The sequence below is a fragment of the Conger conger genome, chromosome 18 (assembly GCF_963514075.1).
Source record: "Conger conger chromosome 18, fConCon1.1, whole genome shotgun sequence".
Taxonomy (NCBI): domain Eukaryota; kingdom Metazoa; phylum Chordata; class Actinopteri; order Anguilliformes; family Congridae; genus Conger; species Conger conger.
Genome location: NC_083777.1, coordinates 33,070,746 through 33,087,641, shown reverse-complemented (window position 1 = coordinate 33,087,641; position 16,896 = coordinate 33,070,746). Strand labels below are relative to the sequence as shown.

General features: G+C 46.5%; 1 protein-coding gene across 3 annotated transcripts in view; it reads left to right on the top strand.

Moving 5' to 3' along the window:
- ccar1 (cell division cycle and apoptosis regulator 1) overlaps positions 1-12,936 on the top strand; it is a 22,598-nt gene extending 9,662 nt beyond the window's left edge. For all 3 annotated transcript variants that reach the window (XM_061228056.1, XM_061228055.1, XM_061228053.1), the window contains 15 exons: positions 57-282; positions 1,880-1,993; positions 2,272-2,438; positions 3,117-3,327; positions 4,344-4,427; positions 5,023-5,211; positions 6,443-6,634; positions 6,789-7,025; positions 7,337-7,445; positions 8,053-8,141; positions 8,465-8,605; positions 8,983-9,103; positions 9,510-9,692; positions 10,447-10,652; positions 11,496-12,936. In XM_061228056.1, coding sequence (XP_061084040.1) covers positions 57-282; positions 1,880-1,993; positions 2,272-2,438; positions 3,117-3,327; positions 4,344-4,427; positions 5,023-5,211; positions 6,443-6,634; positions 6,789-7,025; positions 7,337-7,445; positions 8,053-8,141; positions 8,465-8,605; positions 8,983-9,103; positions 9,510-9,692; positions 10,447-10,652; positions 11,496-11,549 — 2,323 coding nt within the window. In that variant the 3' untranslated portion in view covers positions 11,550-12,936. The remainder of the gene's footprint in view (positions 1-56; positions 283-1,879; positions 1,994-2,271; positions 2,439-3,116; positions 3,328-4,343; positions 4,428-5,022; positions 5,212-6,442; positions 6,635-6,788; positions 7,026-7,336; positions 7,446-8,052; positions 8,142-8,464; positions 8,606-8,982; positions 9,104-9,509; positions 9,693-10,446; positions 10,653-11,495) is intronic.
- Positions 12,937-16,896: the final 3,960 nt, after the last annotated feature.

Genomic DNA, 16,896 nt, shown 5'->3' with positions numbered 1-16,896 from the left:
GTGTGTGTGTGTGTGTGTGTGTGTAACTGGATGTAACTGGGTGTGTGACTCTACAGCTACAGCTGTGACATGATGGAGTTGCGCCGCCGCTACCAGAGCCTGTACATCCCCAGCGACTTCTTCCATGCGGAGTTCTCCTGGGTGGACGGCTTCCCCCTCTCCCGGCCCTTCCAGTTTGGCAATTACTGCAACTTCCACATCATGAACCGGGAGGTGGACCCGCTGACCAAGAACACCGCCATTCTGGATCCGCCGGACGCAAATCACACATACAGCGCTAAGGTAACCATACCGCTCAGACCCTATCACTAAGGTAACCATACCGCTCAGACCCTATCACTAAGATAGCCATACCACTCAGACCCTATCGCTAAGATAGCCATACCGCTCAGACCCTATCACTAAGATAGCCATACCACTCAGACCCTATCGCTAAGATAGCCATACCGCTCAGACCCTATCACTAAGATAGCCATACCACTCAGACCCTATCACTAAGATAGCCATACCACTCAGACCCTATCGCTAAGATAGCCATACCGCTCAGACCCTATCACTAAGATAGCCATACCACTCAGACCCTATCACTAAGATAGCCATACCGCTCAGACCCTATCACTAAGATAACCATACCGCTCAGACCCTATCACTAAGATAGCCATACCACTCAGACCCTATCACTAAGATAACCATACCGCTCAGACCCTATCACTAAGATAACCATACCGCTCAGACCCTATCACTAAGATAGCCATACCGCTCAGACCCTATCACTAAGATAGCCATACCGCTCAGACCCTATCACTAAGATAGCCATACCGCTCAGACCCTATGACTAAGATAGCCATACCACTCAGACCCTATCACTAAGATAGCCATACCACTCAGACCCTATCACTAAGATAGCCATACCACTCAGACCCTATCACTAAGACAGCCATACCACTCAGACCCTATCACTAAGATAGCCATACCACTCAGACCCTATCGCTAAGATAGCCATACCACTCAGACCCTATCACTAAGATAACCATACCGCTCAGACCCTATCACTAAGATAGCCATACCACTCAGACCCTATCACTAAGATAGCCATACCACTCAGACCCTATCACTAAGGTAACCATACCACTCAGACCCTATCACTAAGATAGCCATACCACTCAGACCCTATCACTAAGATAGCCATACCGCTCAGACCCTATCACTAAGATAGCCATACCGCTCAGACCCTATCACTAAGATAGCCATACCGCTCAGACCCTATCACTAAGATAGCCATACCACTCAGACCCTATCACTAAGATAGCCATACCACTCAGACCCTATCACTAAGATAGCCATACCACTCAGACCCTATCACTAAGATAGCCATACCGCTCAGACCCTATCACTAAGATAGCCATACCGCTCAGACCCTATCACTAAGATAGCCATACCACTCAGACCCTATCACTAAGATAGCCATACCGCTCAGACCCTATCACTAAGATAGCCATACCGCTCAGACCCTATCACTAAGATAGCCATACCACTCAGACCCTATCACTAAGATAGCCATACCGCTCAGACCCTATCACTAAGATAGCCATACCACTCAGACCCTATCACTAAGATAGCCATACCGCTCAGACCCTATCACTAAGACAGCCATACCACTCAGACCCTATCACTAAGGTAACCATACCGCTCAGACCCTATCACTAAGATAGCCATACCACTCAGACCCTATCACTAAGATAGCCATACCACTCAGACCCTATCACTAAGATAGCCATACCACTCAGACCCTATCACTAAGATAGCCATACCGCTCAGACCCTATCACTAAGATGGTTTGGTTTCGCTGCAGACTGAGCTCAGGTGTTTTGCTCCCCAGGTGATGCTGCTCGCTAACCCCAGCCTGGACGAGCTGTACCACAAGTCCTGTGCCCTGGCGGAGGACACGCAGGAGCTGCGGGATTCATTCCAGCACCCCGCCCGCCTCATCAAGGTGTGCCGCTCTGCTGTGCACTCTGGCCGTTAAAGGCCCACTGTGCTGGAGAGCCCCCTGTGATGTCATATCCTATTCCATTTCTGAACCAATCATGTGGAACAACTCCACTGAGGATGGCTCTCCAGTCTGTTACTCAGTTATTTTAGCCGTCATTTCAGATGTGCCTGCTCATGTGACCTGCTCATATTAGCAGCAGCAGCAGCATATGCGTGTACAACAAAAACATCTCTACAGCAGCAGGCTGTTTCTCATTGGCTGGTCTGTGTTGTTTGCAGTTCCTGGTTGGGATGCGGGGTAAGGATGAGGCCATGGCTATCGGGGGCCACTGGTCCCCCTCCCTGGACGGAGCGGATCCCGAGGAAGACGCGTCAGTGCTCATTAAAACGGCGATACGTTGTTGTAAGGCCCTGACAGGCATTGATCTGAGTTTGTGCACGCAGTGGTGAGTGAGCCTTCCCACCGGCCCTTTGCACACACACTGTCCTTCTGCGCGGGTTTGGGCTGTGATGGGGAGGGGAGGTACTGGTCCAGGGTTTCTCCCAGTCCGGCTACTCATCTGCTGGATGCTTCTTTTTGTACTGATTCAGTCCTTAATTTGCTCTTTATTTATTTATTACTTTTATTTTATTTCTTGATTTATTTTTGCAATGTCCTTTGCTAATGTTGTGCAGCAGTCCCGTCTGACTGGAGGAACCGCAGTCCTGCACTTAAACACATTTAACCTGTTTACTGTGTTTGATCCAGTGTCACTTTCACACCTTTGGGCTGTAAGCCGTTCTGCAGACACTGTAGGACCCTGTGAGGGGGGGGGGGGGCACACTGTGTTTTGCTCTTGCCTGTGAGTTTCCACGATGTTTGCCTGGTGTTTCCTGTGAAAATCGACTGTGGAGAACTGCAGACCCCTTTTTCCCTTTTTTCATATTTTCATTTGTTTTGGGGTGGGGCTTATTGATGAGGTCAGGGAGCTGAAAGTTAAGCCACTCCCAGAGGAGGTGGGGTACGGGCGGGGCTTGTCAGTGTGGGTGGGGCTTGTCACAGTGTGGGCGGGGCTTGTCAGTGTGGGTGGGGCTTGTTGTGTGACGGGATCTTTCTCTCCAATGCGGCTCTTCCTTTGCGACAGGTATCGCTTTGCAGAGATTCGCTATCAGCGCCCTGAGGAGACACACAAGGGCCGCACAGTGCCCGCTCATGTGGAGACTGTGGTTTTGTTTCTCCCGGATGTTTGGCATTGTCTTCCTACCCGCTCAGAGTGGGAGTGGCTCGCCCGCGCACTCAAGGAGCAGCTGGCAGAGAAACTCTCGGCTGAACGAAAGGAGGCTGATGCAGAACAGGCACTGAACGCTAATCCCTTTCTCCTCATTTCCGCTTCTGACAGGCACAGGAAACACACACACACACTGCACGCAGCACACACACACCGCCCCTCCCTCTCCCTGCAGACCCCCTGTCACACAGGCGTCACACACAGTGGGAGGAGCTTAGCTCGTACTGCATCAACTGGCCAACCAGCTTCCAGCTTCGTTCGGGCCTGTTTTACCCTCAGTATTTGTAGTATAGACATTATGTATATTGCGCTGCAAAAGACAGCATTTGAAATGTAACTGCTTTTGAAATGTTTTTTCAATTAATCCAAGTAAAAGTCCAAAATGAGCTTTGGAAAGCTGGAACCTGGAGAGCCAGTTGTGTGAATGTTTGTTTTGGCCCATTTTTTTCCCTTTTTGGTTCCTCTTAATTCAGTAGCTACTGAACTCCAAACTCCCCATGTCCTGTCTCACGTCTGTCCCTTTTTATGGTATAGTCCTCTGATTGGACTGTACTTAGCTTCCTGTGAAGCACCTGATTTTTCCAGGGAAGTTTGGGTGAAGAACAGTCTGTTACAGTAAATTATTCAGTGATAATGCTGATAGTGCTGATAGGCCCAAGGGCTCTCACACGCACAGAGTTTGAGAGAGTGCTGATAGGCCCAAGGGCTCTCACACGCACACAGAGTGCTGCTAAGCCTGAGGGCTCTCACACGCAAAGAGTTTGGACGCCAGCTTTGAGAGAGTCTGTCCTATATATCCCTTGGACCTACTGTCATTGATTACCTTTTTGTGTTCCACAGAACGGGCTTTGATTGGCTGATGGGTGGCATTTGGGGTTTGTAAAGGGTAGAGAGTGTCCGTGTCCTCTAGCAGTGGACCTTGAGAACCAATCGGGAACTTGATAGGAGGAGCAGTGAGAGAGTGTGACCTTGCACGGATCAGCTGTGTTTCACGTCTCTCAGGGAGAGGGAGTGGTTCGTTTACCCCTGTCTCTTCTCGCCCTCTTTCTCCCCGTCTCTTTCTCTTAACTTTTCTTCCTCCAGGAGGAAGAGGAGAAGGATGAAGAGGATTTGAAGGAGGTCACCACTCCCACGCATTGGGCCAAGCTGGACCCCAAGTCGATGAAGGTAGGAGACTGGTCAACCACTCCAGAAATTAGCTGTTATGTTTAATGTGTGCTCTCTGTGCTTTGAGAAGCTTGCTTTTGTATTTTGTGGGAATTATTTTGGCTGTAATTGTGGGGAAGGTGAGAGGTGTTTAAAATAAATCTGGCTTTGTTCTCTACATCAGGGCTGCCCAATCCTGCTCCTGGAGCTGTTCTGTCCTGTAGATCCATGGTCCATGTAGAAGCCAAACAATGCACATGTCCTTCAGCAGCTACCAATCTCCCTTAAGTGCTAATTAGTAGAATCAGATGTGCCAAATTATGGTTGTAATGGAAAGCTCCAGGAATTGTTCTACCCTGCTCTACAGCATGTCAATCATATGTACCATAATTATATTATGTTATTGCTCTGTTGCACTGTTAAACACACAAAATAATGCTCTGTTTGCACTGTTAAACACACAAAATAATGCTCTGTTTGCACTGTTAAACACACAAAATGGTGCCTGGTTGGCAATTAAAGGTATGAAATGGCGCCCTGTTGCACTGTTAAACGTATGAAATGGCGCCCTGTTGCACTGTTAAACGTATGAAATGGCGCCCTGTTCTCCCTCCAGGTGAATGACCTGCGGAAGGAGCTGGAGAGCCGGACCCTGAGCTCCAAGGGGCTGAAGTCGCAGCTGATCGCGCGCCTCACCAAGCAGCTGAAGCTGGAGGAGCAGCTGGAGGAGGCGCAGGAGCCCGAAAAGCCCGAGCCACCTCCCGTAGAGGAAGAGGAGCCAGCCCGCTCCGAGGAGGACCGAGAGGTGGGGTTAGGCCAGAGAGGTGGGGTTAGGCCAGAGAGGTGGGGTTAGGCCAGAGAGCCTGTGGGGTTAGTACAGAGAGGCCAGAGAGCCTGTGGGGTTAGTACAGAGAGGTGGGGTTAGGCCAGAGAGGCCAGAGAGGTGGGGTTAGGCCAGAGAGGTGGGGTTAGGCCAGAGAGGCCAGAGAGGTGGGGTTAGTACAGAGAGGGGTGGTTAGGCCAGAGAGGTGGGGTTAGTACAGAGAGGTGGGGTTAGTACAGAGAGGTGGGGTTAGTACAGAGAGGTGGGGTTAGTACAGAGAGGTGGGGTTAGTACAGAGAGGTGGGGTTAGGCCAGAGAGGTGGGGTTAGGCCAGAGAGGTGGGGTTAGTACAGAGAGCCTGTGGGGTTAGTACAGAGAGCCTGTGGGGTTAGTACAGAGAGGTGGGGTTAGGCCAGAGAGCCTGTGGGGTTAGTACAGAGCGGTGGGGTTAGTACAGAGAGGCCAGAGAGCCTGTGGGGTTAGTACAGAGAGGTGGGGTTAGGCCAGAGAGCCTGTGGGGTTAGTACAGAGAGGTGGGGTTAGGCCAGAGAGCCTATGGGGTTAGTACAGAGAGGTGGGGTTAGTACAGAGAGGCCAGAGAGCCTGTGGGGTTAGTACAGAGAGGTGGGGTTAGGCCAGAGAGCCTGTGGGGTTAGTACAGAGAGGTGGGGTTAGGCCAGAGAGCCTGTGGGGTTAGTACAGAGAGGTGGGGTTAGTACAGAGAGGCCAGAGAGCCTGTGGGGTTAGTACAGAGAGGTGGGGTTAGGCCAGAGAGCCTGTGGGGTTAGTACAGAGAGGTGGGGTTAGGCCAGAGAGCCTGTGGGGTTAGTACAGAGAGGTGGGGTTAGTACAGAGAGGTGGGGTTAGGCCAGAGAGCCTGTGGGGTTAGTACAGAGAGGTGGGGTTAGGCCAGAGAGCCTGTGGGGTTAGTACAGAGAGGTGGGGTTAGTACAGAGAGGTGGGGTTAGGCCAGAGAGCCTGTGGGGTTAGTACAGAGAGGTGGGGTTAGGCCAGAGAGCCTGTGGGGTTAGTACAGAGAGGTGTGGTTAGGCCAGAGAGCCTGTGGGGTTAGTACAGAGAGGTGGGGTTAGTACAGAGAGGTGGGGTTAGTACAGAGAGGTGGGGTTAGTACAGAGAGCCTGTGGGGTTAGTACAGAGAGGTGGGGTTAGTACGCTCGGCCGGCACTCACTGCACGTCACACGCCTCCCGCAGGAGGAGGAGCGCAAGCGGCAGCAGGACGTGGAGAGGCAGCGGCGGGAAAGGCGCTATATCCTGCCCGACGAGCCCACCATCATCGTGCACCCCAACTGGGCGGCGAAAAATGGCAAGTTTGACTGCAGCGTGATGTCTCTGAGCGTCCTGCTGGACTACAGACTGGAGGATAACAAGGAGCACTCCTTTGAGGTGAGAGCCCCCCCCTCCTCCCCAGCTCTTGGTTTTTTTTGTTGTTTTTGGTGATGTTAGTTGATGGCTACCCTGAGGCTGGTCTTTATTTGTTGTTATTGGTGATGTTAGTTGATGGCTACCCTGAGGCTGGTCTCCATGTTGTGTCCTGCAGGTCTCTCTCTTCGCTGAGCTTTTTAACGAGATGCTCCAGCGAGATTTTGGCTACAGGATCTACAGATCCCTGGCAGCACTGCCCTTCAAGGATGAGAAGAAGGAGAAGAGAGACAAGGGGAAGAAGGAGGTGGAGAAGAAGGAGGAGAAGAAAGAGGAGAAGAAAGACATTAAGAAGGAAAAGGAGGATGAGGAGCCAGCAGTGAAGAAGATGAAGGACGAGAGGGAGGACAGGAAGGTGGGGTGGTATTTAGATGTGTGGTAAATAGGGGTGTATTTAGATGTGTGGTAAATGGGGGGTATTTAGATGTGTGGTAAATAGGGGTGTATTTAGATGTGTGGTAAATGGGGGGTATTTAGATTTGTGGTAAATGGGGGGTATTTAGATGTGTGATAAATAGGGGGGTATTTAGATGTGTGGTAAATGGGGGGTATTTAGATGTGTGGTAAATGGGGGGTATTTAGATGTGTGTTAAATGGGGGGTATTTAGATGTGTGGTAAATGGGGCGGGCTGAAGGTCTCCTTGGTGACAAGTGTCACTGCCGCAGGAGGAGGAGAAGGAGAGGGTGCTGAAGGAGGAAGAGGAGGAGGATGAGGGCAATGCGGAGGAGTACGACCCCATGGAGGCAGAGGAGGGAGACGATGAAGATTATGACGGTACGCCCGAGTTTCCAGAAACACAAACAAGCCAAAGTTTCTGATTAAACCCCTGAGATACTTCCGCTTTAGGAATTAAAGTCTTTCAGAACGTACTTACTGAACTACTTTCAACTTTAAATGGCAGATAAATGTGCGCTTTGCAGTAGCCTTATATTTCAAACAGGCTTCTTTCATTGTGTAGCTGCAATCTTTATGCAAAATCCAATCAGGTTCATGTAGGATAGCCCACATGTTGTAATGAGGTCCTAACGATGCATCACCATGTTTTAATGGTCATTCTTCAGAGCTGTGGCGTAATCTGTGCTGATTTTATCCAGTCACGCTCATCCACAGTATAATCTGTGCTGATTTTATCCAGTCACGCTCATCCACAGTATAATCTGTGCTGATTTTATCCAGTCACGCTCATCCACAGTATAATCTGTGCTGATTTTATCCAGTCACGCTCATCCACAGTATAATCGGTGCTGATTTTATCCAGTCACGCTCATCCACAGTATAATCTGTGCTGATTTTATCCAGTCACGCTCATCCACAGTATAATCTGTGCTGATTTTATCCAGTCACGCTCATCCACAGCTTAAGATCCGCCTCCCTCCCTCAGATAAAGACGATGAAGACTCCAACGGACGGGACCGCAGAGACGAGCGGAGAGACGACAGGAAGTCCAAAGAGAGGTCTTCAAAAGATAAGGTGCCCTCTTTATGCAGATTGCTAGGCTTGATGAGGGGTTCTCCCCACTTTACAAAATTGGAAATAATGCTAAACTTATAATAATAAACTTCAGGCTTAATTCAGTAATGCATCAACAGCTTTTTATGACACAGAATAAAATAGTTGAAGATGCTTACTGAACTTTTATTAAATGTCACTCCCTGGACTACAGGGGCACGCCATCTATTCAGCCTGTCCTGAGTGTGTGAGTGTCTTGTGTGAGTGTCAGTATGTGCGTAATGTAATGTCTGTTTTAGTTTAGTGTGTCTTCACTCTGGTGAGAGTTTGTCTGTTTTTTGCAGGAGAAGAAGCAGATGGTCACACACAACAGAGACCTTCTGATGGCGTTTGTGTACTTCGATCAGAGTCACTGTGGGTACCTGCTGGAGAAGGACCTGGAGGAGATTATGTACACTCTGGGACTGCACCTGTCCCGGGCCCAGGTAGGCCCCCATCCAGCCCTGATCCCACACTGAACAGGCTGCACACACCTGCATGCTACAGTATACTTTCTGTGTAACAATTTAAAACATTTAAATGCTCCTTTGTAGTGCAGTTTTCCTTTTTTTCATTTGTTACTTTTCATTTCCAGTTTATTTTCTGATATTTGTTTTGTATTTCTTCCCACTAACTGTTGCCCACAAACATTGTGAAATATGACCTTTACCCTGGTTAATGGTTATTCATTAGTCTGGATGTGCTTGATGTGCATTCTCATTGTTGTCTTGCTTTTCGCAAACCTAAGTTTGTGGAAACCCTGTTAACTTCACAACTGCTTAAGTGATCTCTTGAGTGTAAAATGTATTTTGTTTATTTCCAGGTCAAGAAATTGTTAAATAAGCCATTTGTGAAGGAGTCCTGCTTCTACAGGAAACTGACCGACCGGGCCAAAGACGAAGGCTCACCTGTTGTCCCTGAGGCTTCCCTGGATGGCCTTTTAGGTTAGACCCCCTTTACACTAAATTACATTACATTACACTACATTACGTTACATTACATTACATTACACTACAATACATTACACTACACTACATTACGTTACACTACATTACACTACACTACATTACACCACTACAATACATTACACTACATTACACTACACTACGTTACATTACACTGTTACATTATATTACACTACAATACATTACACTACATTACGTTACATTACACTGAACTACACTAAGCTACTTTACACTACACACTACATTACACTGCACTGCACTGCACTGCCCCCAACATGTTTGCCTTTTTGGTCAGACCCCCAAGCTATTCGCTGTATTCATTGTAACTTAGTGGTATTAGTGATGAGAGTAGTGTGTGTGGTAGCGCCTGACTGATGTGCTCCAGGGAACACGGCCTTGCTGCCCTGCCGCGCACGCCTGGGTGCTGCCAGCGAACAGCAGTCTGGCGGGATGGTGGTGTTTAACGGCGCCATGCTGGACGTCAGCAGCATGATGCAGAAGCTGGAGAAGAGCGAGAGGGGCCGGGAGGATGTGGAGCAGAAGTTGATGACTCAGGACACTAAGATCGGTACGTAGCAAGTCATCGGGTTGTTGAGCCTTTCGGCCCTGTCGGAGCTCCTGCCTCTGTTGACGGTGGAAGCCTTCATTCTTGATTTTGACCTGCAGTCTAAAGGGTCTGGTGGTGAATGAGCACCTGGGTCTCTACCGGCCTGCAGCCTGTTATTGCTCTGTATCGCTCCAGGGAGTGGAAGGGATACAGGCAGTAGGGATGTTAGTGTTCCCTGCTCGAGCGACTCCTCCCCTGCTCTGTGTCTGTGTGTCTGTGTGTCTGTGTGTCTGTGTGTCTGTGTGTCTGTGTGTCTGCGTGTCTGCGTGTCTGCGTGTCTGCGTGTCTGCGTGTCTGCGTGTCTGTGCATCTGTGAGTGTGTGTGCATGCGTGCGTGCGTCTGTGAGTGTGTGTGCGTGCGTCTCTGTGAGTGTGTGTGCGTTGTTGCGTCTCTGTGAGTGTGTGTGCGTGCGTGCGTGCGTGCGTGCGTGCGTGCGTGCTTGCGTGCGTGTCTGTTGGGCCCCTTCAGCCATTGCTCCGGGCGATTGTCCCCTGCGTAATCTCTAGTCAACTGTCAATCAATTTATTCTTAATGATTTTATCTTCATGATTTTATCTTTAATGTGAATTACTCAAAGTTCATATTTAAGTCAAACTAAATTGTTGGTACAGTCCATCAGCAATTGAGTTCTTGTGGTTGATGCCCCTGTCCCAGATGAAACTAGCCACTTTTCTCCCTGATTAATATTTTGGGCTGAATGCAATTCCACTGTAGATGAGGATGCAAAACACATACTACACCTGGAAACGACCAATCGCAGCCTCGTGTGTGAGCTCGACGAGCTGAAGACCAAGCTGGCTCAAACCGAGGGCAGTCTGACCGCCACGGAGGAGACGAAAAGTTTGTTCGAAGACCAGCTGAATAAAACGGTCTCTGACCTGAATGGAGTGATTAAGGAATTGCAAGGTGTTTTACAGAAGGTATGTTCACACTGTTATGTGTCGGGCAGTACTGGAAGGTGATGCTAATTTCACACAGTTCTGGTGAAGCACTTTACTACATGTTACCCCATTTTGACTGGCAAACAACACCAGGCAGGACAAGATTAAATGAGATGAAACCATTTCCTCATAATACTCTGAATAATGCATGGCTTTATTGTTACCAGTGTTATGACCTGCTATGCCTGTTTGACCACCCCAAAATACAAATTATCAAGAATGTTTACAGGTTTGAAAGTAGCAACCTGATCCAGCTATTTAAATAATTTAAATCTTAATTTGAATATTTCTCTGTAGATGTACTGATATTGCACTGAATTATATGACATTTATAGAAGTCTGCCTCCAACATGTCAATTTAATATTTGATTCCTGTATTTTTGTCATGGAGACCTCATGCCTTTTGTGAAGGGTCAGGATGTTTGACTGTCCCATTATCTGGGACAAGCGAAATGCAGAGTAGTGTCATGATTTAAATGCCATCTTGTGTTCTGGAAATAGCACGAGGTGTAATGCTGTTTAAACATGGTGAGCAAGATAAAATCATTGTGCTGTTTGTTTTATTGATGTGACTCCTGTGCCTTTCCCACACTGCCCCTCTGGAGTGCTGGGCTCTTCCACTGATGTGTGGAAGCCCGGAGATGGTTCATTTTAGGAATTATTTTATTTCTTCTCTGAGCTTCTGCTCCGGTCCAATTACTATAAAATGTAGTAATTTAAGTATGAGAAACAATTCTTAAATGTATATAATAAGTTCTTTGTTGAAAAAATTTGATTTTAAAAAGTATAAAAATAACGTGAAGAAATTATTTTGTCTTCCAGGAAGTTCCTTCTGAAGACATTGACCAAAAATCCCAAGCAAATGGGTCTGAATGAGCTGCCTTTCTCATCTTCTTAAACTGTAAATATGCACTAACTCTTCAAACGGTCTTTCTTATAAAACTGTAAATAAGCACTAACCATTCAAATGCTTGTTTTATTTTGGATCATTCACTTTTTGTTTTGTGCCCAGATACAGTTTTATGAATGATTGTTGGGTCATTGTTGTGATTTATTTCAGGTTTCCTACATAACTTATTATCCAAACAAAAGAAATCCATTGACAAAATAACTTGCTTAAAGAAAATAGGTTAATTATCTCAGTTGTAATATGTTCAAATAATGAGGCTTAATGTTAAGTTTATATTTAAAAGAATTGTTTTGTTTAGAATAGTGTTTTTCTTGTTGAAATCTGGAATTTATTGGATTATTTGTTGAAGGAGACTTTCTTTTCTTTTTTTTTTCACAAAATAATGCTAAATTAATATTAATTTTCTATTCAATACAATGTATTTTGCTTTACTATCTAATCCCTCTGTCCAGTTAGTTTGTGCTCGTATGTGTGTGTGTGTACTTATCCAGGAGATCTAATTAGCAATAATGGTGTGTTATTTATGTTTCAAGTGGTGTGAGAAAAAAAAAGAAAAAAAAAAAGGCTTTGATAAGAACCACAAGTGAAAGCAGTGCTGTTGTGCGGAATTAAACACTGTTTGCTAGTGTTCCTCAATATTGCAACGACTGATCAATAAACAGGTTTTTACTGGAGCATTCCGTCCTCCTTGCCCTGGGTTAAGAGCCTGCTTCACAGGCCCCCTCTCTGCATGGTAGCGAGGTTCGATTGTTAGCTTGTTAGCTCCGCTAGTTCGCACGCTGAAGTGCGGCGAAGGCTCGTTACCATGAGAACGCTCCCTGATGAAGTAACCCTGTTGCCTAGTGCCGGTTTTGTCATTAGCTGACTGGTAACATGTTCGTCTGGCAAATCTTGGGGCAAGTGAGAGGCTGGGGTTCAAATCCCACCCCAAACTCTCTGGGCAAACCTCTCTCTAGTTGCACATGCAGCTCCATCAGTCCGCCTCTGGAGCACATCACCGTTTATACCGTATTTATAAAACACAAAAAGAAAAGTTATTTGTAAAAATGCAGTCTGTTCCGCCTTCTAATTGTGTTTAACAGGCCTAGCCCTATTTGTGAATTATTCAGTTTGTTCATATGAAAGGGAATTTGAGTTCAGCTAAATATGAGTGGTGATCTGAGTTTAAAGTTCTGGTTGAGTTTTCACACACATGCGTGACTGGCTCTGCCTGAGGGCGTTAATCTAATGAATGGTGTGTGCATAAAGGAAAGAAACAGATTTAGACATGCGTCCAAAGCAGAATAATTAAGATTATTTTTCTATATAACATGTACTATGGTTGTCCTGTGCAAATAAAAATGGTTCATTTTAGACTTTGTATTTCTGGTCCAATAGGGTTGGGTTCACTGATGTGTGTGTGATGTGTGTGGGTGTGGGATGTGTGTGTGGATCTCTTTAGAACAAGAAGTTTCAGCAATGGAGGTCATCAGTATTTAGCACTTGGCTCATTTCATTTCTGGTTCATGACCAAAATGAGGAAAATCTTAATATTTGCAGAATTCCAACATTTGAAAAGAGATTGTCTGCTATTTAGTCAAATAAGATTCAATACAATCTGGCTCCTTAAGAAGGAAAATCCCTCTTACACTGAAAATGGCCTGAATATCTGAACCCCTTTTGCACCTTGAATCCGCCGCGCTGCTGGGTGCAGTTATCTGGCTGGGATGTTCACACACAGGGCTGGGATGTTCACACACAGGGCTGGGATGTCCACACACAGGGCTGGGATGTTCACACACAGGGCTGGGATGTTCACACACAGGGCTGGGATGTTCACACACAGGGCTGGGATGTCCACACACAGGGCTGAGATGTTCACACACAGGGCTGGGATGTTCACACAGGGCTGGGATGTTCACACAGGGCTGAGATGTCCACACACAGGGCTGGGATGTCCACACACAGGGCTGGGATGTTCACACACAGGGCTGGGATGTTCACACACAGGGCTGAGATGTCCACACACAGGGCTGGGATGTCCACACACAGGGCTGAGATGTTCACACACAGGGCTGGGATGTTCACACACAGGGCTGGGATGTTCACACACAGGGCTGGGATGTTCACACACACGGCTGGGATGTTCACACACAGGGCTGGGATGTTCACACACAGGGCTGGGATGTTCACACACACGGCTGGGATGTTCACACACAGGGCTGGGATGTTCACACACAGGGCTGGGATGTTCTCACACAGGGCTGGGATGTTCACACACAGGGCTGGGATGTTCACACACAGGTCTCATCTGTTACTGAGGGCAACATGTGGGGCCGCCCACGTGTCTGTTGCCCTCTCTGTGTGGAGCTCTTGTTCATGTGCGTGCAGCTGGAAAAGGCCTCATTTATAAAACTGTGCGTAGGATTCACGTCAAAAGGTTGCGTACGCATGAAACCCAGGACGTGCGTACGCACAAAAATATTCTGATTTATAAAACAGTGCATACGCACGTCCCACGCCAGTTTTCCTTATAAATCACAATCAACTCTAAATGTGGCGCACCTTTGCCAGCTTCATGTCCCGCCCACAGTTGCCTATAAATAGGCAGTGAAACACCCCTAATGAATATGCATTTCACAAAGACGACAATGGCAAACGCTGAAAAGAAGGCCAAGAAAAGGGATTTCAGCCATTTGATTGCCTCTGAAAAGCTACAGGTGTGGGAATTATCCTGATTGATTGTAAATGACGAACAGTTCTGCACAACGAATGTGATGATGACGATGATAATAATAATAATAATGATAATAATACACATTATTTGTCTAGCACCATTGAAAACACAGTTACAAAATTAAGAGATAAAACGAACAAAAATCCATAACAATAAACACATTATAAAACATAATATATGAATATGATGAAATATATGATAATATATGAAACTATGCACTCGTATCTGCCCGACTGACGCATTGTAAACGGCATCAGTGCAGCGTAATTTGTTCACCATATTATTTATGAGAATACATTTAATAACATGAAGTATTGTTTAACAATTCGTCTACATATTTGAGGGATTATTTTACAACAACATCTCTGTTTATATTTATCATCCTAAATCATATTTTTTGGGCACTCCAGGGAGCATCAATCAAACACCTGCTTGTTTATTCATTGTAAGAGAGGCTTTTTATATATGCCAAAGTTTGCTTAGAAAGTGGCGTACGCATTCTTTTGTGCATACGCAACGTTTATAAATGAGGCCCCAGGTCCATTAAACTGGGAAAACTGCTTACAATATTTACTTCTTTTCAAGATTCCTTTCAGCTGGTGCCCTCCTGGTGGAGTGGCAAGGAGGTTTTTAATTGGTCCCTTTTATGCTACCCTGAAGGAGTGTCTGCCATGAAAACAAGACAAATTCCCATTCTCACTTTAAATCTGCATTCTCACTTTAAATCTGTGGCACTGGACGCCGCATGTTGCTCCGAAGCAATTGACACCAACTTCCCCTTCCATATAAAACCGTTTGTTTAGTGATATAAACGGTAAAGTTGGTTCAGTCATATAAAACGGTAAAGTTGGTTCAGTCGTGCACTTGGTGGAGAGGTGATGACTGACACACTGCAGACCAGACGGCTGCCGCAGGTCTGAGGGGCCTCATTACATCTAATCACAGAGGGGCTTTGACTCTATCCATGCCTTTTCCTGGGGAAATACTCCCATGTTGGAAAAACTCTAGTTGATATTTTAGTTTTTTCTGCTGTCTGTGGGGCCCCAGGCAGAGAGACCTCCCTTGCTTGAATGCATGAATACAGCCTTAACTAACCCTAACCCGAACTAACCCGAAATCTTTAACTCTCACTCTTTGGCTGATGTCCCTGTGCATCTGCGTGCTGTGGCCTGAAACACAACCCAAATAAAACGCACATCAACGACGCTTCTCACCCGAGAGATGAGGCAGGGACATGGACGGGACGCCCTGTACATTTTAGGAAAACAGCCCCAACCCACCAAGGAGTCATTTCATCTGTGCACGGGGAGTTGAGTGCCGCTTTTGAAAGCATTGTCCCGTTAAGATCTCACTGAAGCTGATGACCCGTTAGGATCTTACTGAAGCTGATGACCCGTTAGGATCTCACTGAAGCTGATGACCCGTTAGGATCTCACTGAAGCTGATGACCCGTTAGGATCTTACTGAAGCAGTTACACTTTACCATCTGGGCTCCAGTCATTATGGTCGCTTGTGGCTGTTTTTAAACTAAATTGGAGTCTCCTTCAAGGTTGAACTGAGCAGGACATTGAGTTTTTTATGTTGAAGTCTGGATTGTGTTAAAACACCCTTGGATGTATTAGCTATTTGTACGTCAATACACACAGTAAAGATCTAAGAGAAAGCAACTCAAAGCTCCCTTTCCTCTGTAGGGCACTTATAATCACGCAGATTAGCTAGCTGCATACTTAATGAGGAAACTTTGTCTGGAGTAAACAGGATACATAAAAACATCAGAAACTGAAATATAGCTGAATAATTTCTTCATGAAAGCCTTATGCATTTTGTTTTTGAACTTATCCTTATGAACTTATTTATTTGAAAATAAAAAATATATATAAACCTCACTACATGCAGCACATTGACTTGTGTGCGCAGGGGGGTCCTGGTGTGGGTGCGTGTGCGCAGGGGGGTCCTGGTGTGTGTGCGTGTGCGCAGGGAGGTCCAGGTGTGTGCGTGTGCTCTGATGAACAGATCACTCAGTCACCCCACCTCCAGATTACCATGGTAACAGCACCTCAAAGTGTTCCCTGTTCCCGAGACCAATAAAAACAAATCACTGGATCTTCCTGAGCTCCACACATTTAGCCGTGGTTAATATAAGGGGACAAATGTCCATGAATCAGTAATCCTGCCTCTACACAGAATTAGATTTTATCAAACAGGAAGTAAAATCTTACCCTTGGTTGAAGGGTTTAAGCTGTTTCTGCAGATAACAGGCTAAACCTGCATATGTTTACGCTGAATCACTTATTTATAGTTCTGAATCACTTATTTACAGGGGTTGCAAAATTAATGCTTTATTCATTCATTCCCTGCCATTTTACTGCCGATATACACAACTCTAATGTGGAAAAGCACCACTATCTGACACAAAGTGCTGCCTGAACACCGCTCCGAGCATTTAGCCTGACCCCAGATTTTCACTTCCTGTCCCTTCCTCTGGCCTGGTGGCTGCATGTTGCTGTGGCGATGTCTCGCAGAAGTGTTCAGAGACAGAAGTGTCATTTCCTGTTATAAGGCTGGCCTCATTACTGTAGTGAGAGCCCTAGTCATGT